This window comes from Crinia signifera, chromosome 2 (genome assembly GCF_055691185.1).
Source record: "Crinia signifera chromosome 2, ASM5569118v1, whole genome shotgun sequence".
NCBI lineage: Eukaryota > Metazoa > Chordata > Amphibia > Anura > Myobatrachidae > Crinia > Crinia signifera.
The window spans coordinates 72,179,655-72,203,573 of NC_139218.1; the positions used below are offsets into that span (position 1 = coordinate 72,179,655).

Below are 23,919 nucleotides of genomic sequence, written 5' to 3' on the forward strand. Positions count from 1 at the left end.
TGAAGTGGCGGTGACTGGGGGGGGGAATAGTTGCGCTCGCCGCCGCTGCTAAGTAGTGCCAGGGGGGCTCATCCCCCGGTAAGCCTCTTACTGCAGGGGCGCTAGTGTGAAGCGGGGGTTCCCGCAAATCGCGGGAGGGGGGGTGCGGGGGGCCCGTGAATCGCGGGAGGGGGGGTCGCGGGGGTCCGGGTGTACATGTGGCTGCCGTCCCTATTGGCTACATTATAGGTGTGTGGTATTGCAGGGGGTGTAGTGCAGGCAGAGGCCAATATGTTTGTATTATATATTTGAGTACGTGTGTGTGGAATGGGATCATTCGTCAGACTGCATTTAGGTCTACAGTCATTAGGTCGACTCCACTAGGTCGACTGGCAGGAAGGTCGACCTGACTTAAGGTCGACATGGGCCAAGGTCGACATGACTTAAGGTCGAATTTGCATAAATGTCGACATGAGGAAGGTCGACTGGTCATAAGGTCGACATGGGTTTTTCACTGTTTTTTGATCCGAATGTCGACACAGTCGACATGGACACAGTTGACAATGAGAATCGGACCCTCGCAATGCTTCGGGCACGGTGCCTCGCTGCACTCGGCACACTATTTTATTCTCCCACCACGCCCTAGTGGATGGTAGGGCATGAAATACCGCCTGTCGGCACATGTCGGCTCAAAAAACAGTGAAAAACCCATGTCGACCTTATGACCAGTCGACCTTCCTCATGTCGACCTTTATGCAAATTCGACCTTAAGTCATGTCGACCTTGGCCCATGTCGACCTTAAGTCAGGTCGACCTTCCTGCCAGTCGACCTAGTGGGGTCGACCTAATGACTGTAGACCTAAGTATATTCTAATAGATGACCGCATCCCGTGTGGGAGTGTGTGTGTGTGTGTGTGTGTTTGTATAAGGCTGGGTGGGGGGTGGAGTTTCATGTGTGACCCCGCCCAGCGTTATAGACACACTCTGAGGATGATTGACACATGTAGCCAAATAGATGAGAGATAATATTTACATTTTAAAGTATTTTCTTTAAATGAAGTGAAACACAGTAAACAATGAATGCAATGTTATCTAACTGGAATTCCCTCGTGGAGGAATCCGTTGCTACGGGCGGTCCAAAGACCACTTGGCAGGCATAAAACTACATTTCCCTGTCACAAGCCCCCCCCCCCCCCCCCTCCCTTCCCCCCCTTCACTGACTATTTCTGCTTATAGCCTGAGATTGAGTTACTGATTTGAACATCTACAGGGATTGACAACAGGGGAGCTGTGTTAGTAACTGAATTATTTTAAAGGTAAAATGACAGGTAAGCTGGAGACCTCTTTCCTTGTGCAAAAGTGTTGACCAATGACATAACGCTAAATGCATTTAAGAGAATACATTATTAATACGAACACTGTGTAACCTGGCATCTGACACTCAGCACTTGCACCTGGCTCTGCAAATAACATCCAGCACATTACTACTGACTGCAGTTACAACACATTACAGGAAATAGCACACATGGCTTACATAAGGTTACATAATGTTCAGAATGTTTTACTACAGTTTTATTTTACCTAGTTTTTCCCCCTTGTATTTGCTTTGATGTCAAATGAAAGAAAGTTGAAGGAACTATACTGTATATTGTTTTTGAATACACTGCATTTTTTTCTGTACAGGGTAAATACTGTCTGCTTTGCATGTATCCACACATGTTAAGGTGCCCATGGGATGCGGTCATTTGGTCTACAGCATTATGGTCGACATGGGAAAGGTCGACATGGGTCTAGGGCGAAAGGTCATTAGTTCGACAAGTCGTTAGTTCGACATTCAAAAGGTCGACATGGGGTTTTCCACTGTTTTTTTGAGCCGACATGTGCTGACAGGCGGTATTTCATGCCCTACCATCCACTAGGGCAGACCTGGGCAATTGCGGCCCTCCAGATTTTGAGGAACTACACATCCCAGGACTAGTTTTGCTATGTGGCCATGCTGAAACTGATGCAAGGCATGCTGGGATGTGTAGTTCCTCAACATCTGGAGGGCCGCAATTGCCCAGCCCTGCACTAGGGTGTGGTGGGAGAATAAATCAGTGTGCCGAGCGTAGACAATGTCGAACTAATGACCTTTCCACCTAGAACCATGTCGACCTTTTCCCATGTCGACATTTTCCCATGTTGACCTAATGGTATCGACCTAATGACTGTCGACCATAATGCTGTAGACCAAATGATCCCAACCCGTGCCCATACATGTTACAATTATTGTATACAATATCGCATCTCATCGCATCACCTACAACCCTACGTTATCCTCTCCCTACACTGTGTATCTTTAGTCCATCCGTGCCACCCTGCACCTTGCTCTGCACCACAGTGTGGTTCTGATGGGGTGAGTCTGCAGTCTTAATATGTGTTTTTTTTTTATGTGGTTTTTTTTTATGTGTTTTTTCTTCATGGCAGGTACGGGGGGGGGGGGGGAGGGGGCTGTCCAGATTTTGCTATGGGGCCCACAATCTTCTGGTTACGCCCCTGTTACATTCAGTGGTGTAACTAATGTCCTGCAGACCCCACGGTGGCATGGGGGAGCCAGTGCTCCACTGCCGGGAGCGCCGGGATGCAGCTGCCGCACTGTGCTGACAGGCGGGCGGGTGTTACCTAACCTGCCTGCTTCCACAGTGAAGTAGCTGCAGGAGTCTCCTTCCCTCCCCGAGTAGTGGGTGCAGATGCTACAGAAGAGAAGACGGAGGCTCGTACCGGAGCTGCTGAAATCTAAATTGATGTGTAATAATAAAACGTTCTAACAATGTGGGCTACATGCAAAGCAGACCGTATTTACCCTGCACAGAAAAAAAGATAAATGTATTTACTCCCCTTACACAGCAACATGGTTTGTTCCAGAAACTTGCTTGTCTTGTTTTAACTCCATAACAGAGTCAGACAGTCTGGCCATATGTCTGCACTGTGGAGAACTAATGATCCATGAAATAATCACTAACCACACTTTCATTATCTGCAAATTATCTGTATCCAAACAACTGAATCAAATCTTTCTCTTCACTCATCCCGGTGACACAGCTCAACATTGGGATGTAGGAGGGCCCGAAGGAGCCAGGCACCTATGCTAAAGATTTGAGAGGCAGGCTCCTCCCTCTTGCATCCCGGATATCTTCAGTTTAGTTTTAGGTGCCCACCGGAGTGGGTGCTATGCTGAAGGGCTGCCGGAGCAGCCACAAAGAGAGCTAGCTAGGGTGTTTTTTTATTTATTAATTTTACACTTTAGTTAGGCAGGCACAGTGTGAGGATTCTTTAAGAATCCTCACACTGACAGCACAGCAGGGGCTGACAGAAGCGCGTCCTGTCAGCTCCCTGTGCGCTGAGAGACGCTGTCTGGTCTCTCAGCGCAGCGCTTCTACCTCCGATCTAAGGGAGGTTTTCCTGGGCCCTGGGGGACCCCAGAGCCAGCTCCCTGATTAGGGGGGGGTTCTTGGGCAACGGGCGAACCCGCGATGGCGCCCGCCATTTTGGAAGGGGCTTCCTGGCTGAACTCCTCAGAGGTCGCAGCCAGGTACAGGAGCTCATCTATTGGGCACATCCATGTGATCCCTTACGTAGGGGAGTCACAGGATTAAAGAAATCCTCAGTGGGAGCGGCTTGCAGGGGAAGTTTAGGCACCAAAACCTGATTCTCCCCGCTGCAGCAGAGACTTAGGGTGACATTCTATGGTTTGACTTAAATGCGCATGTTTTTTTTGCGCACCACATCGCCGCAAATCGCACTTTTAGAAATCGCACTTTTCTGTCAAAATTCGCATATTTAATGTGATGCGTTTTTGAGGCTGAAAAGTGCGAAGTGGTGCGATTTGCGGCGAATTGGTGCGCTGTCTTTAGTCCTGAAAATGTGCGATTTTCATGTCTGAAAATCGCACGTTTTCAGGAAAGCGCAAATTAAAAAAAAAAAAACGAGCGCGGGGTCCCCCGCCCGAGCATAACCAGCCCCGGGCTCACTGAGCCGGTGCTGGTGACATAAAATCAGGGTCCCCGACAAATAGGGGTCCCCTTGATTTCATGAAACCAGCACCAGGCTCAAGGTCCGGTGCTGGTTCCCAAAATACGGGGGACAAAATGACTAGGGGTCCCCCGTATTTTAAGAACCAGCACCGGACACAACCAGCCAGCAGGGTAATGCCACAGCCGGGGAAAAATATTATATAAGCTCCCGCGGCCAAAGCATTAACCCCCTGGCTGGTCAGCATGGGCAGGGGTCCTGGGGAAGTGGGGAACCCCCCAAAAGAAGGGGTCCCCCCCCTCCAGGACTTACCAGCCCATGCTGATAGTCCGGGGCTGTCCCCGATGCCCCTGGGCGGTGGGCATCGGGCTGATGGCTTGTGTAAAAAAAAGAATAAAAACTATTGTTTTCTACTGGCAAACTATGAGTCCCAGCAAGCCTACCCCGCATGCTGGGACTTGGAGAACCACAAGTCCCAGCATGCGGGGCATTAAAGGGCCCGCTGGCACTTGTAGTTCAACAGTAGAAAAAATAGTTAACAAAAACACACTGACACACTGTAAAATAAAAGTATAATACACACATAACACACACACCCTGATACTTACCTACCTTGAGCCCGTAGGTCGGTCCCTGGGTCCGGGCTCCAGGGCAGAAGAGTCCGGTTCCGGGGCCTTGGTCCTGGTTCCGGGGCTGGTCCTGGGGTTCCGGGGCTCCTGGGCTGAAGAATCCGGGGTCCAGGATCCGAGGTAGTCCCCAGGGGTACCTAAGGAAGCAAATTCTACTCACCTGGTCCCCGGCGACGACCTCGGCATCCTCTCCGGTGACAGCGCTGCTCCCATCTGGTACCCGGCTCGCAGGACTTTGACAGGCGCAGAGATGTTTCCTCCTCGGCGTCTCTGGCCAGAACAGGAGCCGAGAAAGTCGGCTCCTGATTGGCCAGAAATCATTCTGAATACAGACGCTGAGGAAGGAACATCTCTGCTCTAGATGCGCAGAGATGTTCCTTCCTCAGTGTCTGTATTCAGAATGATTTCTGGCCAATCAGGAGCCGACTTTCTCGGCTCCTGATTGGCCAGAAATCATTCTGTCCAGAGACGCCGAGGAGGAAACATCTCTGCGCCTGTCAAAGTCCTGCGAGCCGGGTACCAGATGGGAGCAGCGCTGTCACTGGAGAGGATGCCGAGGTCGTCGCCGGGGACCAGGTGAGTAGGATTTGCTTCCATACACAAATAGCATTCATACCAGGGTTGCCTACCCTCCTGGAATGGCCCGGGATGGTCCCAGAAATCAGCGGAGGTCCACGGGACCAAATTACGCAAATAACCCTGCGCACCACTGTGTAATGCTCATTGCACGGTGGGAGGCATGGCCATGAGGACCCAATTGCGCTGTCCACACCCCCAAAATGTGACAATCATCCATCCATCGTCCCACGCCCCCCACCCGCAGTGGTGGGTGCAAGCACCCGGTGAACACTCTGTTCACCATGGCCGCTTGCACCCGGCATATGCGCAGGAATGCGCATGCACAAAAGAGAGACAACGCGATCTCTTATTCAACCAGAATAAGGTCCAGAGAGTGAGTGGAACAAAGTAAAAGCTATTGCAGGCTAGTTCCTCTTGAGTATGGGGTAAGACTTAAGGTGGCCATGCACAGGTCCAAAGGATAAGTCGGACCCAATATCCTTTGAAGCTCCCCGGGATGGCTTCATACGATTTGGCACTTGATGTGCCATTTTTTACATACAAATTATTGCATGTAAAAGCACTCCCACGGAGCTTTGGTAGCAGTGAATGTTCTCTCAGCCAATCAGCCCATTAAGTTTGTATGGGAGTTTTCAAATTTGCCAGCCCATCACTACCAAAGCTCTCATACAAATGAATCAGAGGTCGTCCATTTATTTGTATGGGAGTTTTCAAATCTGGCCACCACTACCGCAGCAGAGGATATGTGGGGCTCCTCCAACGTCCCTCCCACCGTCTCCCGGCAGCCGCCGCACCAGAAGTCACCAGGCGACCACAGGCAATGAAGGAGCGTGACTTTCCCGGCCCCAGAAGCCCCTGGGGAGGACATATAACGGCCGGCAGGCGGGAGGCGAGCGTTTTTCTTGCACGTGGAGGGGGAGGAAGCCTGCTTCTGCGGAGTGTGCTGCTGCCACTGTGCCATGCAGTGAGGGCAACAACAGGAGGACCATGGAAGGCCCCTGCATGGATTGTCCAAGGACCGCAGGGGTTGTCTAGGTGGCGCTAGGCCGCAGGTTGTGCTAAGCTGCAGGGTTGTCTAGGCGGCGCTAGGCCGCAGGTTGAGCTAGTCCGCAGGGTTTGTCTAGGCGGTGCTAGGTACACTGCCCCAGTGTACTTCCCCTTGCCCCTATCGTTGGTAAGGATTCCAGGTGCCGGCCCCAGAACCTCGCCAGCTCATCGAACAAGGTGACCAGTGAGTATAATTGGTGTTGTGTCTGTCCTCTGTATTGTGTGTGCTCCTTCCACCTTCCCTGGAGCATTTTCCCCCTGGGTTACACCCACTGCACTTCACTAGCGGGTGTAACCAGTCTTAGTCCAGTAGTGCCTGTGATAAGGATCCCCCCCCCCCAGCAGGTCTCCTCATCCCCCTTTCCTTACAGACAGGCCCACATCCGGATCCAGCGGAGGAGGAAGTGAAATACCGGGACCATCGTCGGCCTGAAGGTGAAAGAGAGAGGACAGAGTAAGTGCAGCAATTGACACTCGTAGGCCCCGCCCCCATGCCTCTTACAGATACAGAGCGGTGAGAACGCCTCTCCTGCCAGATGCTTCTCCGCTATGCAATCTAAGGTGTCATATATTATATATGTTAAAAACGTGTATGTTTATATGTTCTAAGCAGTTCTTTCTTGCACTATGTGGTCAACACTGCAACCACCAATGGATATGACACAGACACATGTCTAGAAATACTGAAGTAGAGTCCACCGTTTTGTTTCTACCCATAGCATAGCATGCCATAGCAGTGTAAAACTTTGATGCCAACCTGGTTAAAAAAAAAAAAAACATTAGAAAGGTAGCAACACGGGACCTTGCGTGTTGGTGGGCTTCATGGAGAGTGTGTACAGTGCTTCCTGAGCAGCTGGGCCCTGGTTCCCCTTCCTTCACATTTACATGTGTCACGAGGGGTGACTGCATACCTCCCAACTCCCAAAACCCGTTTTTTGGGTACGTTCCCACGTCCCTCCCGTGGCTGGCGGTATCCCGCTGTGGGGGGGGGGGGGGGGGCAGTGGGGAGTCCCCCCCCCCCCACTCTGACAGAATAGACGCTGTGAGTCTATTCAGAGGTGCAGCTGGCGAAAACGGGGCGCGGCCCACATTTGCATATGCCTTGCCCTCATTTACATAAGCAACGCCCCCTTTTCGGGCGAGCGAGTGTCCCTATTCTTGATAGGGTAAAGTTGGGAGCTATGATTTGATTGAGCAGATTTCAGTATGTTTGTATCTATAATGAATGCAAGGTGTGTGGTGCACACAGGACCATATATGGGTGTTGGGTGTGTGTGTGTGGCACACCCTGCACCCATATCATTTTACTTACCTCTCGGGCATACCTCCCAACTTTTGACCTGAACAAATAGGGACACTCGCGCGGCCGAAAAGGGGGTGGGGCGTATGCAAATTAGGGCGCGGCTTATGCTAATTAGCCGCGACCTCATTTTCATACGAGAATAGACGCTGTGCGCATGCGCACAGCGTCTATTCTACTAGATTGGGGGGTCTCCCAACTGCCACCCCCCGCAGCGGGACAATGCCTGCCGCGGGTGGGACAGCGGGACAGGACCCGAAAATCGGGACTGTCCCTCTAAAATCGTGACAGTTGGGAGGTATGATCAAATTAGATTTGCACCCTAAAAGGGAGCGGGTTGTCGTAGACTAAAAAGACACACAAATCATGTTTTCTCCCAGCACACCAAGGGACATCAGTAATAAGATTTGAAAACCACACAGTAGTAAGTAATTCAGAGATCTGGTAAGCCTCCAGGCGCCGACAAGGTGTCCCTGATAGTGGAGGTGTAATGAGCTGATATTACTGTCCTGTATTACAGATATAAAGTCCTGTATTACAGATATAAAGTTGATATCTAACATACACACCGATCGCAGGCTCGTATTTTTACTTGGAATAGTGGGGAATGCGGGTAATGCCTGAGGAAGCTGGGAATCGTCTTATCACGGGCGAGATTCACTAAACTAAAAAAAGCCGTAAAAACCCTGTTTTCGGGGTTTTTACCGCATTTCCATATGCAGCAAAGCCCCACCGCCGGGGCTTCACTGCGGGGGGTTGCGCCAGTTCCTATTTGGCGTAAGCCTATGGGCTTCCCTTCGCATCCCCCGCCGCCCACCGCCGATCAGCGCCGCACCCCCCTCACCTGTGTCCGGGCAGCCTCCTGCTGTGCTGCCCGGACCAGTGATCTCCTCCTCCTCCCTGCACAGCTTCCGAGTGCAGGGAGGAGGAATGGAGCACCCACACAGCCGGCTGAGGGTGCAGGGAGGGAGGGGGAACCTGCTGCACATCGCCAGCCTTCGCTTTGGCGTTAATAATCGCATATGTTAATGCATATGCGATTATTAACAATGCGAATGCCGGCGATGTACAGCGGGGGTTATTAGTGAATCCCGCCCAATGTCCTGGTATAAACCATACTAGCCCTCAGCACCCCCAGAGGAGAAGGTAGATCTTCTGCATCCTGCCCAAATCCTAGTGAAGCGGGCAGGGTGGAAAAGTAATCACCAGCATTCATGTGTGCGTGGGGAGGGGCAGAAATCTAGAAAAATGTGTCATTTAGTCACACCCCCTTTCCGGGGTCACAAGAATCACAGTGGTTTCTTGTGGTGGGGTCGGGGGTGCTGCACATGCGCAAATGTGCAAAAAATGGCTTCAGTGCTCAGTGCTGAATAACGGTTTTCTGTATAACAATGTTCCTTAGTACTATGAATGCACTACTGAATGATTTTTTTTCTCTCTCACAAAAACACATTTATGTAATCACGTGACAGTATGAGAAATGTAATGCCATAAAATCCCATAGTTCTGCCTAAATGTGTTTTGTTTTAATGATCACATTGTCTGATTTTATTTTTTAAGGACTCAACACTTTTTTTTTGTCTATAAAGTGAGAAAGCAAAAGATGCCCATACACGCTGCAATAATTGCATGCGTTTTGGTCCCAATTGCATCGCACGCAAATAGCATGCGATTTGCGTGCAATGCGATCAGAACCTTGTTCAAAAAGTATGTGCAGCACATACTTTTTGAACTGTTTGATGGGATGTGCGTGGGAGCGGGCATCGCACCCGCAAATCAAAGTGTGTATGGGCATCTTAAAACTTAATAATCCACATTCAGTAAGTAGCTAATATATCTATGTATATCGTTTTGTTTGTAGATTATAATGTCTCAAATGTGGAAGATTACCAGTACAAGAGTCCACAGAAGAGAAGTGATGGCTGGTATCTGTCATTAATGGCTCCAAATGAGAAAGGTCCAAACTATGCTTGGCTGGACCCATCAAGGCTGTACTGCCACCAGCAGGTAGGATTTGTAGGGTGTGAATCATTAGTTCCCTAGTAACTAGGTTGACAGTCAATAGGTCAACAGTGAAAAGGTCGACACAGGAAAAATATCGGCATGGGAATGGTTGACCATGAGGTTTTCAATTGCTTATGACGACATGGACCCACAATTAGACCCACAATTAGACCCACAATTAGACCCACAATTAGTGCAATGTGTTCCCTCTCCTTGTCTACAAAAAAGACTGTTGAAGAGCTGGAGCACTGATAATAAACCACCTGCCTGGATGATATATATTCTGTTATGAAATCACAGTAGTTAACACGAATGAGGAAACAAGTGAAATATGCTGGCAAAATAGAATAGAAATATTAACACTTTGAGTGCCAACATCTCTGTGGGTGGGATTCTCTAACATCCTCCGCCACACATCGCCGGCATTCGCATTGTTAATAATCGCATATGCACGAACATATGCGATTATTATCGCGAAGGACAGCTCTTGTGTTAAGAGCTGTCCTTTCCGCTGTGGCCGGTGATGTACATCGGGTCCCCCCTCCCTTCCTGGACCCTTACCCAGCTGCCAGGGCTCCGCTTCCTCCTCCCTGCACCCGGAAGTGGTGCAGGGAGGAGGAGGTCACTGGTCCGGGTAGCACAGGAGGAGGCTGCCCAGACACAGGTGAGGGGGTGCGGCGTGGATCGGCGGTAGTGGGGGATGTGAAGGGAAGCCCACATGCTTCTATGGGGTTATGCCATCTAGAACTGGTGTAACCCCCCCCTCGGTGGGGCTTTGCTGCATATAAAAATGAGGTTAAAACCCTGAAAACAGGGTTTTTATGGCATTTGTTTGGTGCAACTCGCCCACTGAGAGATGTGCAAAATATCCTCTAAAAATGCCCACGTCGCTCACATTTGTTATAAAAATTCAAATAAAAAATGTTCTGTTAAATAAGATTGTGTATATATAAGCTAAACATTACAGATAATATTTCACATCTATTTTGACAAATTCACTTGGCACTCAAAGGGTTAATAATACATGAGTTACTATTGTGGTAATAGGGACAATGTGCTACAAAAGAACCAGGGATGTGTATCTGTTAAGCCCAGAAAAATCATTAATTTGGAGGAATGCGTTTCTTAAGGCCCCCATATACTATGCAATTTGGGCTTGATTTCACCCGATTCGGATAAATCGGGCCGTGAAATTGGCCCAAATCGTACATGTAGACATCCTGTTGCACGCTCCTGTGCACATTGGATCGGAGTCGGGAGGTCAGACGGGCTGCACATAAGATTTGCTAAATCTTATGTGCAGCCCGGAGCCGTGCGGGGGATGGCAGTGGGCGGGGGATGCCGGTGACCAGAGAGCCGGACGGAGGGAGCAGGGGGAGTGGCAGAGGGAATCGGGGAGCCGGGCCGGGGAAGCCGCTCCCGGCAGTGACAGCGAGTGCACTTTAACAAAAAAAAAAAGAGAGGTCTCAGCCAATCAGTGACTGCCTGTTCATTTGTATGGGCTTTTTTTCTTCTAATTGCGCTTGCTGCCGCTGCCCGGCAGTGGCTTCCTCTGCTCAGCTCCGTGGTTCCCTCCGACACACCCTGCTCCCTCTGTCCGGCTCTCTGGTCACAGGCATCCGATTTATCACATGCTCCCTGGACCCCTTGCCGGCATCCACTGCCCCCCTGCTCCCTCCGCCTGCAGCTCCCCTGGAGTTGCATGCGATTTATCACATGCAAAGCTAATCGGATGTGACCCCTCCCGGGGAGGTGCCCGGACAATAAGGTCCGACTTGTCCTTAGGACAATGTCATACTTGCCTACCTGACCCTCTCCATGAGGGAGCAAATGCTCTGTTCCTGGACTTCCCTGGTAATGTATGATTGTGGTGACCTGTTGTGAAACACCTTTCTTATCAATTACCTAGCTCCCCACAGGTGATGGCAATCATACATAACCAGGGAAGTCCAGGAACAGAGCATTTTCTCCCGCATGGAGAGGGTCAGGTAAGCAAGTATGCCATTAATACTTACACCAGCCCCATGCTAGGTGCTGAATCTCTGTCAAAGTATGGTCTTCAATGTTAGCAGATAAGCATCTGGGTTTACAACATAGCTGCCTACCCTCCTGCATTCTACAGGAGACTCCCTGAAATAGCAACAATCTCCCTCTTTCCCTCATTAGTCTAGCAATCTCCCTCATGTCACCTAGCCCACATTACACTGTTACATTTTTGGGGGAAAAAGGAATGAGAGTTAGATATTTACATTGAATCATCAGAAACATTTCCCAGCACTTTACCTAGTATAGTAGCTATTACTAACTGCTTTGTGGCTCATCTACATTTGGCTATAAGTTATATTAAAAGATTCCTCTCAGATGTAGCAGCACACACCCACGCTTCTAGGTGCCACATTCACAATCTCTTTTCACAATCTCTCCATATATGGACTTAGACACGCCCTTTGGGTGGAGCATGACACGCCCCTTCAATGGGGCACTGTGCAAAATTCTACTACCAACTATAATCTCTCTGAAACTAGTTTTCAAAAGTAGGCAAGTATGGTTTACAACAAGTTGCAATAATTAATATCCACTGTCTCTCCTGCAGGCAGTTTCCAAACACTGGGAAGAGAGTGTATGATATTCATCCTAGAGATTATATCAATATATATATTTGACAATATCTGGACAATGCACTTTCCAATACAGTAGGATGACTTTCAAATGCTATCCACTTCATATATGTATATATTTCTGGTTTTATTAATGTGGTATGTGACCTAGTTGCCCATTCCAATAAGGAACAAATCCATGGCATAATATAGAATATTAATAATGTGTAACTTTTCTTCCACTGTGCAGAAATCTGTTTTCTATTTTAAGGCTTTGCAGGACTGCATTGATGATCTGCTGGAACCCTTTAAGAGTGACCAGATTGATCTTGTTGCTGGAATTGATGCCATGGGATTCATTTTAGGTAAATTTCACAGGGGCGGGTGGGCATGGGAAAAGGAAATGGGGGCAATGGCCTACCTTTCTCCAAATGATGGTGTGCTGCTGCCAAAATGGGGGAGGTTAGAGGCCAGGATCTCCAGCAGAGGACTGCGATTTCCTGACCTCTAGGTAGCAGCTGGGGTGGCCAGTTTGTGGAACTCCATAGGTCACACAGGTGCCTTGAGTTCTGTGTTTGGGAACCACTGATCTAAGTACTTTATTATTCAGTTAGGAAATAAAAATTTGTAGTTTGTTGCCCTCTGGTGGTATTAATATAATATAATATAATAAGATTAATGACACTAGCCTACACATTTTATTTTTGCCAAACTCTAAAGGCCCCCATCTACTAGTGCAATATGGCCACTTTTTGTGTCACATTGTATGTCCTGTGCTTGCAATGCAAGGCGCATTCTTGTGAGCATTGCATAGCAATCGCATGTCTTAGTGGCTGTCACATGGATTTATCAGATCCTGCAGCTGTGACTGGGATTGTATACCCGGGAGCTACCAGGGGAGTTGGCTGGGTATTGCATGCAAGTTACTGCATGCGATACCTCACACCAGGGGTGGATTGGGAACTGAAAGTGACCATGGAAAAAATTCTAGAAGTGGCCTCACACGAGAGACACTGAATCAAATGTAGGAGGAACCAACACCAAAATTGCAGCCACCATCTTGAATCACCTCTTGATTTAATAGTTTTTGGTCAGCGTAAGATCTGGGATGGAGTGTGCTGTGCCGGTGATCTCCATGGTGGCTGAAGTCCCCTCAAGAAGATGCCCAAGCAGTTGGTGTGCTCTTGAAGCTTTAATGACAGCTGTAAGCACCCAATGTCAGCAGAGTTTGTTTGTCCTGTCTATCAGCAATGTTAAGAGATCACAACTTTAGATTTCCTGCAACACCACATTTGGGTTTTAACGTTTGCGACGACTATACCTTTAAAGTGTGTCAACCTACATCATGGAAGCCATTTTGTGGGCTAGATGAACATTCATGATAATGTAGAGTAAATTATGCTAGTGAACCCATAGGCACCATTCTCCGAATATTCATTCAGCTTACAAAATGGCTGCTTCATATGTTTTCATTTTAATTCTGTTATAATCCCTAAATGCCCATACACACTAGACGATCAGGGCTGCGGCCCAAATAATTGATGTTAATGATATTGAGTGTACTCACTAGGTGATATTGTGAAAGATATCACTCAATAGCCCCTTTCTTTCATCGTGTGTATGGGATTTAAGGAAAACACGTGTATCTGTTAATCTATTGTTTTCTGTCCATTTAGGAAGTTTGACTAAATAAAGCTCTGAATATCCTAACTAATATGAATGTCGAATGGCCCTACAGAATAATTTCTAATTCCATTTTCATCAAACAGGTGCTGCCATTGCTTCACATTTAGAGAGAGGGTTTTTAGCCATTAGAAAAGCGGGTCACCTGTGTGTGAAAACAAATACTCAGCCGTATGTTGATTACTCACAAAAGGAGAAAACGTTGGAGGTCCGGACTGATGCCATCACAACAGGTGAGTGGTCTTTAGGAGGCCATATTAATTAGGATGATATGCCGGATATTCCGATGACCACTTATTTGTCCATTATGGCGCCCTCAACTTTTTTCTGTGCAAGCAAAAACTTGCATTGTTGCTGGGTGCAAAGTGCCATTCAGGAGCAATTCATTGTGACCGATCCACTAAATAAATGCACCCACTTGGTATTTGTCAGGTACCCTAAAATGTGTCCAGAACTTTTTACCCTGACAAACCTAGTAGTGTGCTCAAGCAGAAAGAGCAACTAGGTTGTTTATATTCTAATGAAAGGTTTCCTCACAACTTAACCAAATATGTGCCAAAGAATGTTTGAATAGAACTTATCTAGCACCACTGCGTATGTAGGTTCTTCATGAATATATACGACTGCAGATACAGATGATGTCAATAAGAACTTTTATTAGGCTCATTCAGATATATCCACAATAGACAGGAAGAGCAAATATATTGTAAGTAGTTTAAAATTCCATATAAAAAGGGGATAAGGTCACTAGGTCACCAATAGGTTGACCACTGAAGGTCGACATGCATGAAAGACGACATGACTGAAGGTCAACATTGGTTAGGTTGACAGGTCATTAGGCATACTTGCCTACCTGACCCTCTCCATGAGGGAGAAAATGCTCTGTTCCTGGACTTCCCTGGTAATGTATGATTGCCATCACCTGTGGGGAGCTAGGTAATTGATAAGAAAGGTGTTTCACCACAGGTGATGGCAATCATACATTACCAGGGAAGTCCAGGAAAGGAGCATTTTCTCCATCATGGAGAGGGTCAGATAGGCAAGTATGTCATTAGGTCAACACAAGCAATACGATTTAGGGTATAAAACTAGGGTTGGTGAGCACCAATACCACAACCCATTTGGACCTTGAGAAAGACCCAGTTAGGGGTGGAAACATGTTGGACCTTGCCAGCAATAAAAGGTGGCATAATTGAGACAAGATCCCATAGAAACATAGAATTTGATGGCAGATAAGAACCACTTGGCCCATCTAGTCTGCCCCTTTTTAAAACATATTTGATCCTTATTTCTTTATAAGATATCAATATGCCTATCCCAAGCATGTTTAAATTGCTCTACTGTATTTGCCTCTACCACCTCTGATGGGAGGCTATTTAACTTATCTACTACTCTTTCTGTGAAGTAATTTTTCCTTTAAATTTCCCCTGAATCTTCCTCCCTCTAGTGTCAGTGCATGCCCTCATGTTCTGTTGCTCCTCTTCCTGTGAAGAATGTCTCCCACCTGTACCTTGTTAAAGCCCTTTATATATTTGAAGGTTTCTATCATGTCCCCCCTTTCCCTTCTCTGCTCTAAAGTATACATATTAAGATCTTTTAGTCTTTCCTGGTACATTTTGTGATGTGGGCCATTTTAATTGCCCTTCTTTGTACAGTCTCTAATGTATTTATATCCTTCTTGAGATATGGCCTCCAGAACTGAACACAATACTCTAGGTGAGGTCGTACCAATGACCTATACAGTGGCATTATTACTTCTTTCTTTCTACCGCTGATACCTCTCCCATCTGACCTGCCTTCTTCATTGCTTTGTTACATTGCCTACCTGCCTTTAAGTTCCCTAAAATAGTGACACCTAGATCCCTCTCTTCCTCAGCAGTTTCCATTATAGTGCCATTTATACTATATTTAGTCTTTGGATTGTTGAGACCCAAGTGCATGATTTTGCATTTTTTGGCATTAAGCTGTAGTTGCCATGCTCTTGGCCATTGATGGTTAACATCTGAGTGTGCACCAGTGAGAGACCCCGGGACTTACACTGATACAAGTGCACTCTGGACTGCTTAAAAATAAGCAAGCTATAGACAATGGCCTTATATCGGTCTGTTACTACCCAGTATCACAGGGTTGCCGACTTTGAAATGCTCCTCTCCGGGAGAAGCCCGGAGAGGAGACTTTCATTACCCATTCGGGGGCGGGCTTGACTGTGATGTCATTAAGCCCCGCCCCCATTTTGGAAGATACCCGAAATTGCAGATCTCCTCGGAGGGGGGCGGCGCTAAAATGACACGAGTGTGTCGTTTTAGCTCCGCCCCCTCCTCTGAGACCCGCGGATTGCGGCATTTAAAAGCCGCGATCGGGGGGCTCAGTGGGGTTCCCCCTGATTCCGGGAGGGTTGCCCACCCTTCCGGGGGGCCGGGAGGGGGACCCGATTTTCGGGAGACTCCCGGTAATTCCGGGAGGGTCGGCAACCCTGCAGTATCACTGTTTCCAATTGAAAGCACAATGGAATATACTGAGCTGTATAAGAAACTGTAAATAAAAATATTTCCAATTCTTCTCTACCTGGGCACCTGGCCTGCTCAGTTAATTGCTTTCAGGCTACAGTATGCCAGAAGGGATGTACATTTATAAGAAACACAGGATCACCTCCTTAGTGATTACTCTAATAATATGGGCAGATTAGCTGCCTTTAACTGACTAGGAATCACATAAGATAATTCATCTATATACAGTTATCAGTTAACCAACAGTAGAATTAGCATTAATGGCGCTATTTCCTTCTATCCAATGCACTAAAATCCTCATACTTCTACAAATAGATAGTTTTATTGAAGCTACTAATAATGAGAAGTGGTGTTGTTACCCACAGCAACCAATACTGTAATGCAAATCGGGTCCCCCTCCCGCCCCCCCCCCCCCCCCCCCCCCCCCCGGAAGGTTGGCAACTCTCCCGCATTCTAGCCACAGCCCTTACTCCCCCCTTTCCCCGCGGTATAAATTGCAGAATTTTGCAGGTCCACCGGGAGGGGGCGGGGCTGAATGACGTGAATCTCATCATTTTAGCAGCCCGCCCACGAATTAATGAGGCTGCCGATCGTGGGGGCGGGGCTTAGTGACTTCAGCCTCACCCCGCCCCCAAAGCTAAGCCTCGTCCAGCCCCCCTTCACTCCTCTCCGGGGAGGAGAGGAATTTTCAAAAGTCGGCAAATATGATTGTAGGAAATGTTTAATCTGGTTGCTATGGGCAACACCTCAGTATGTTTTAGAGACTTTAGTAATTCTACCCCCAATGTAATGTAAAGCAAACAAAACAGACTGTATAAACAGGTGACAAGCAACAGACACAAAGCTGCACTCTCTGACTCTACAATCTGTAATAAAGCCTACTTGTAACAACACAGATACTTCTGTCAGAGCCACCTAGACTAGCCACCAACCCATGTACTGAAGTATACGTGGCAAAACTGTAGGTGCTCTGGACACACCCTCTCAAACAAATGGAAGAATAGCTTTCCACACACACAGTTATTGTCAGTGTTTTGGGGATAATGTATCACCCTCAGCAGGGCTGCAATCAGGGACAATGCTCCCCCTAGCAGGTGACTTCGGCAGGGCCTCAGTCAGGTTCTTGCATAAAGCCAAGACCTGGGAAATGAATATCTGCTTCCCTCCTCTGCCCCTCGGTATCACTGACTTCTATATAACAACATTTGCCCTGGTAAGTAGATGTCAAAGGTGTTATGACTTATTTTTGCAATATGATAGTTCTACAACTACAGCCACATTTATAGCACAAGATATATAGTTTATGATGAAGTTATGTCCATGTTTGGTATATCTGTTCTAGGTTTACGCATTTTACTAGTGGATCAGTGGATTGAGACAGGAGGAACTATGCGTGCAGCCATTAAACTGGTGGAAGAACAAGGCGGGGTTGTTGCAGGTGAGAAACACAGGGGGCTGGTGCTAAATCTAACCTTGCCCCACAATGTATCTCTAACCATCAGCACCCGGAAACTGTCAACATTTCAAATTAACATTTCAGATGTCGACACCGGACACCAGTTTCAGCATGAAGACATGGGGGTGTATTCAATGCCGTGGGCGAGCGGCGACAACAAGCAGGGCTTCCTGCTCGCTGTCACCACTCACCCTGACAGTATTCAACTCACCCCCCTCATACGCCAATTCCCCCTCGCTCCGTTTTTTGAGCCAGGGGGAATTGGCGTATGCGGCTGCAGAAGCAGCGAGACTCGCGGCTAAAAACAGCGAGTTTTCTGCATTAGCCGCAGGTCTCGATTTCCCCAGAACGTTGAATAGGGCGAGCGGCTGGCGAGTGGGTTAAACAGCAAGGATCGCTGGTTATCTGCAATCCTCGCTGTTTAACCTCCTCGCTGGCCGCATTGAATACTACCCATGGTGTCTGTCAACAGTTTGAACCATGTCAATGTTCTTATTTTGACATTGATGTGTTGACTTTATGAACGGTGGCTGGTTACTGTCAACCGTTCGACTGGATACCCTGCACCTAACTTTGTGGAGCGGTGCAGAAGCTAGATTTTATTTTACAGTGCAGTGTAATGCCATAAAGAGGTGGTGGTAAACACAACAATAATCATCATGGCCTCCTCCCCAAATGCTGGATGCAGAACAACGTCAAGATAGCCCAGGCTGGACTATACTTTAACAGGTAGCTAATAGCATGTTTAGTGAAGAGGCTGGTTCCTATATAGGGCTGGCTCAGAAAACAATGTGTACACCTCAGATGCTACTACTAAAATTTGCTGGGTTCTCCCTGGTCCCTCTTGACTGTGAGAGACACCACAGTCAATGCGACTACTAGGCAATGCATTGCCCAAGATTAATGTACATACACATCATGAAAAGATAGTTGCAGGTACTAATAGCTGCAGCTAAGATGAGCATGGCTACATCTGTAACGACCTGGCTGGATGCATAGTCTGTGGCATGGAGAGGGGGGGTGCCCATGCGCATAGTGCTGTGTAGTCTCATAATCTATGGCAGATGTAGCCCTCCTCAGCTTTGATGTGATGTGTTCCCATGGATACAGTATATGAATTGCAGCAAGCTGCATGGCAGGCCAGGCCGTAGCTATTTGTAGCTGGCAATTGTACCAATAACGCCTATAACGTGTGCATGATTCCTCACATGCACGTTATAGGTTGTGGGCACATCTGTATATTACAATGGAAAAAGTCTGATATTGCATATTTTCACAGCAATACACTTGAATATAAGGGCTATATTGCAATATTTCACAGAATTGGTTATGTAGTCAAAATTAAGGTGGCCATACACACGCAGATTTATCTTCAGATCTGTCTGGTTGGAACAAAAACATGGTTATGGATGAGAGCAAATGACAGTTGACCATTTGCTTGGAAATGCTGGAAAACTGACAAACTGTCACTCATCTATAACCATGTTTTTGTTCCAACCAGCCAGATCTGAAGATAAATCTTACTAGTGTATGGGCACCTTAAGTTTTGTCAGACTACTTAAAATTGCATGTATAAACATATTTATCTTAACAGTGGTGTTACTATGAATTTTACTTCCGACCGAATCTACCGAACGGTCACAGAAACGCTTTCCGATAAATCAGAGCCATCAGGCAGGCCTGGCCATTTAGGGGAAGGGTGCATTGTCACAGCATTATGAGGGGTACACTGTTACACCCAGTGTACCGCTTCACTTGCCATGCTTTAGGCCAGGTTCCTCACTTTGCTGCTGCTGCGCTCAGCCCTCTTTACCATTCCCAATCTGAGTCAACGTGTATTGTAAAGTGTGAAAAAAAATTTAAGAAAAATATTGTGAAAAACCTGTGTCAACCTTGTCATTGTTGATATTTTGGTGCTGATCTATTGACTGTTGACCTAGACATTATCTGTCCGCCATCCGGATACCCAGCCTATTATATACTTTGCACACGTTTGTGTCATATCATAGCTTTCGCTAGTCTCCCGGAGTTTGTAATTTTTTTTTACACTATGGGGTAAATTTACTAAGATGGGAGTTGCCCTTAGCAACCAATCAGATTCCTTTAGAATGTAAGCTCTAACGAGCAGAGCCCACTCTCCTCGTGCTTTTTTTTTTTAGAATAGATCTCTTCCGCTGTAATCTTCTAGAAGGTGCTAAATAAATAAGGTGAGGGAAATTTACTAAAATGGGAGCTGTTTCACATGGGATGTTGCTATGGGCAACCAATCAGAATCTACTTCTTTATTTAGCGCCTTAGGAGTTAATAGTATCCGATTGGTTGCCCATAGCAACATCCCCTGTGAAATAGATCTGTTCACAAACCACACTTAAGGTGCGTACACACGGGGGGCGATTTGGAACAATATCGCGGGAAATATGGTCGCTAAGCGACCATATTGCCCACGATGGGAGTGTGCACCGGCGATATATCGCCGGGTGCGCGCTCCAGTTTTTACCCCTGCAGTGATCGCTGGTCGCAGGAACATGCTCCTGCGACCAGCTGATTACCACTGCCGGGCTCCCCCGGCAGTTTCTTTTTCATCAGCGACCATCTGTGGTCGCTGATGAAAAGGAGAAACTGAGCAACATATTGCTCAGCCATATATGGCTGATCAATATATCTCCCCCGGGTACGGGGCTTTATTTGCAGCTCTATGCAGCAGCTCTATGAGCCCAATTATATTTTACGCCCAAAATGCGGTGTCATTGCTATTTATACAATTTGTCAATGGTGTGATTTGGGGTATGATTAGTCAACAGTGATGCTGTCGACAAGGTAGTAATTAAAATCAAAGCATTTTAAACCTAATAGTTAACATTATTGTCACCTGCATCGCAGCTGCCTCCTTTTCTGGATGCGCTGCAGTAACGCCCCATGCACAGAGCGATTGGCTAATCCTGTTTGTACTGTTTGTTTCATATAGGTGTTGCTGCCATCTGTATTGAGGACAGTGTTGGAGGCAGATGGGTGAAGGAAAACTACAAATGCTCAGACTGCGTTCCTGATGACCTGCGGAGCCAGTTTAATGGTCATTATTTGAAGAGCTTTAGTGCCTTTCATATGTAAAAGGAACCACTATGAATAACACACTCACCCCATTACTAAACTATTGTTCTATCATCGATATGAGACAAATGTCATTCAAAACTCAAGCACCAACCTGAAATCATGTTGCATTGTTATCATATGTAGGCAAATAGTTACAAAGCTTCCACCAATTTCATATTCTGTAGATTATATTGACTTTTATTGAAGAAAGTAGATGAGCTCTTTCTCCAATAGGACTCAAGACGCTGAACAGAATGAATGTAATACAGCACAGGAACAATGAAGTACAGAAAAGCTTTTCAGAAACTATACCTAAATTACCTAAAAAAAATAATTATGAAAATGCTTGCGTAAACAGGAAAGTCTTGAGTCTGTTTTTGAAGGATTCTAGAGTGGGAGGTCTCTTGAAATGTGCGGGGAAGTGAGTTCCATAGAGCTGGAGCCACATGGCTAATGGAAGTCTAGGTGGACCAAGAGGCTCTTTCATGCCATCAAATTCAATGTACTTCTGTATATTGATAACTGCACATTTATATATGAAATACAGAGGTAAAGTCATGCATACAGTATCACATCGCCACTTACGGGTATCCTTTTTCCTATTTAGTGTATTGTATGACAGTCCTATTACCATGATGCTATTCTGAGATGACTCTAATCTGCTCCTAAGCAGCTGCATGTGGCTCTCCTCTCTCCAGGATGTACAGTAGAAGCAGGAGAGCCTCAGTATGCATCCAGTAGGGATGAGGGATGTCATGAGTCATGAGGGATATTTCCATGACACATGCTACACTGAAGCTCTCATGAGATCAGATTGTGTTAGACATTAACACATTTTGAAAATTTTAAAATTTCTCCTGTGGGTCCAGGTTTTTGGATCCACTGAGATACAGAAGCAGGTGCTATTTGAGTTTGAATTTTGAATTTGAGGTGACACTGAATATCTGTAATAATGTATAGTATGGGTGTGCCAGACTTTTTAGAATACAAGTCTTCCACATAAATACTGAAGCGATGACTTTTTGAGTTGTATGGCCAAAGAGCATTGTCCCTTGTATTACATGACTTAATTTTCTGCATGTTACAAATTCATGAAATTTGTAGGTTCTAAACAGTTTGACAATGACTAAAAATGATTATCAGCGTTATAGAGCTAAACAGATTCGCTAGCAAATTCTGCTATTTGTAACAGCAATAAAGAAATAAACCTATCAAATAACATCAGAGTACATGTCATATATTCCTCATTTTTACTAAATATGTTGTATTGCATATGCTATGACACCTGATTATACCGTACTTACATGAAGCGCACACATGACTATGAAAACAGGCAAATATTGCCTATTTAGCAGTGGTTAAGTATATATTAAATAGTTATTTAGTTCCCACAAGTACATATCGATATATCAATGAAATGACCATAAATGACACATGTAAGATTTGATTTGCAACAGCTGTATTCTGAGTCCAAAATGTCCTTCTCAAACAGTTGGATCTGTGTACACTTACCTCTGACTATGCAGCATTCCTGTGTCCCCTACACACCAACAGCAAGCTTATTTTAGGCTGTTTATTGCCCAGTAACACTCATTTAGCCAATGAAAATTCTCCTAACTTCCATGCTACTCTGAGTTGTCACACCGATCCGCATTGATGCAAATGTTCTCCTCGTATTGTTCTGTATACAGGAGTAGGATAAAGACGCAGATGTGGTGCTTTACATGTGGCTTTCAATCTGGCCCTAACAGTTTATAGCAGGTACCTACCACTGGTACTGTGTCTGTATACTCAGCCAATGAGATGTTTCTGTGTATGCAGTGCAAATACAGCAACTATTTACTTGCACAGCTATGCTCCTGGGGGCATTAGACAGCTTTAGGCAGCTGCCTAATGTCACCTGAACCTGGGGGCCTCCCTGTGTCGACTTTCTCGGCTCCTGATTGATCGCTAGGCGGCCAATAGAATCATTCGGATGAGAGGCACGGAAGATGAAACATCTCTGCGCCTCTCAAAGTCCATCGTGTACCGGCGGCTGATGCGGCGGAGACAGAGAAGACGAAGATGAGGGGATCTTCGCCAGAGGACCTGGGTGAGTAGGATTTCCTTCCACAGGTCCCCCAGGGATTTCTTCGGATCCAGGACCCCGGACTCTTCAGCCCTGGAGCCCCGGAACCGGCAGCGGACCCAGGGACCTACTGACGGGCTCAAGATAGGTAAGTATCAGTATGTATGGGCTTTGGATGAATTAAACTTTTATTTTTTCGTGTGTCAGTGTGTTTATTTGACTATTTTTTTTCTGTGGAACTACAAGTGCCAGCAGGCCCTTTAATGCCCCGCATGCTAGGACTTGTGGTTCTCCAAGTCCCAGCATGCGGGGGAGGCTTGCTGGGACTCATAGTTCCACAGTAAAAGACAATAGTTTTTATTCTATTTTTTTACACTTCAATCAGCCCGGTGACCACCGCACAGGGTCACCGGGGACAGCACCAGATCATTTGCTCCCAAATGCTTGAAAGTAGACAATAGTCATTCATGCAAATTGGCTGAAGCCGTTCAATTAAACACATTTATCCAAACAATTGTTTTTTGTGCATTTTCCAGCATTTGGGAGCAAATGGTTGATTGACCTTTGCTCCTAGAAATTTTTGCGCCGACCAGACAGATTTGAAAGATAAATCTTTGTGTGTGTATCTAGCATAAGACATAGCAGGGGATCCCTAGACTAAAAGCAAAGCATAAGTAAATGCATGCAAATATTCACATTGGAAACAGATTCAGGTGTCACACTGTGCCTCATTTAACATTAGCAGCCAATCTTTCAAAGGATGTTATAAGCTATGGGGTGAAAAATGGACACAGGTTGGTAGGTCTCTCTCAAATCTTAGTTTTTCCTGTGGTTTTATTTTGGCTTCATCTCCTGCTATACATCATTATTATTATTAATAACAATAATTTATTTAATAGTAGTAGTGAAACAAAGATTATGTACAAACAATGATCATTGACTACTATCTAATAAAAATGGTAGTGGTGA

At 46.4% G+C, this 23,919-nt stretch overlaps 1 protein-coding gene across 1 annotated transcript; it reads left to right on the forward strand.

The window, feature by feature from the left end:
- Nucleotides 1–1,189: 1,189 nt before the first annotated feature.
- On the forward strand, nt 1,190–22,101 carry LOC146059815 (adenine phosphoribosyltransferase-like). The gene is made up of 6 exons (XM_083172369.1): nt 1,190–1,307; nt 9,407–9,552; nt 12,418–12,511; nt 13,916–14,062; nt 17,679–17,774; nt 20,758–22,101. The coding sequence occupies exons 1-6, from the start codon at nt 1,301–1,303 to the stop codon at nt 20,898–20,900; spliced, it is 633 nt and encodes a 210-aa protein (XP_083028495.1). The 5' UTR covers nt 1,190–1,300; the 3' UTR covers nt 20,901–22,101.
- Nucleotides 22,102–23,919: the final 1,818 nt, after the last annotated feature.

Coding starts and splice junctions, on each gene's coding strand:
- LOC146059815 (XM_083172369.1), top strand. Junction 9,553..12,417: donor GGCTGTACTGCCACCAGCAG/GTAGGATTTGTA, acceptor TTCTATTTTAAG/GCTTTGCAGGACTGCATTGA. Junction 17,775..20,757: donor ACAAGGCGGGGTTGTTGCAG/GTGAGAAACACA, acceptor TGTTTCATATAG/GTGTTGCTGCCATCTGTATT.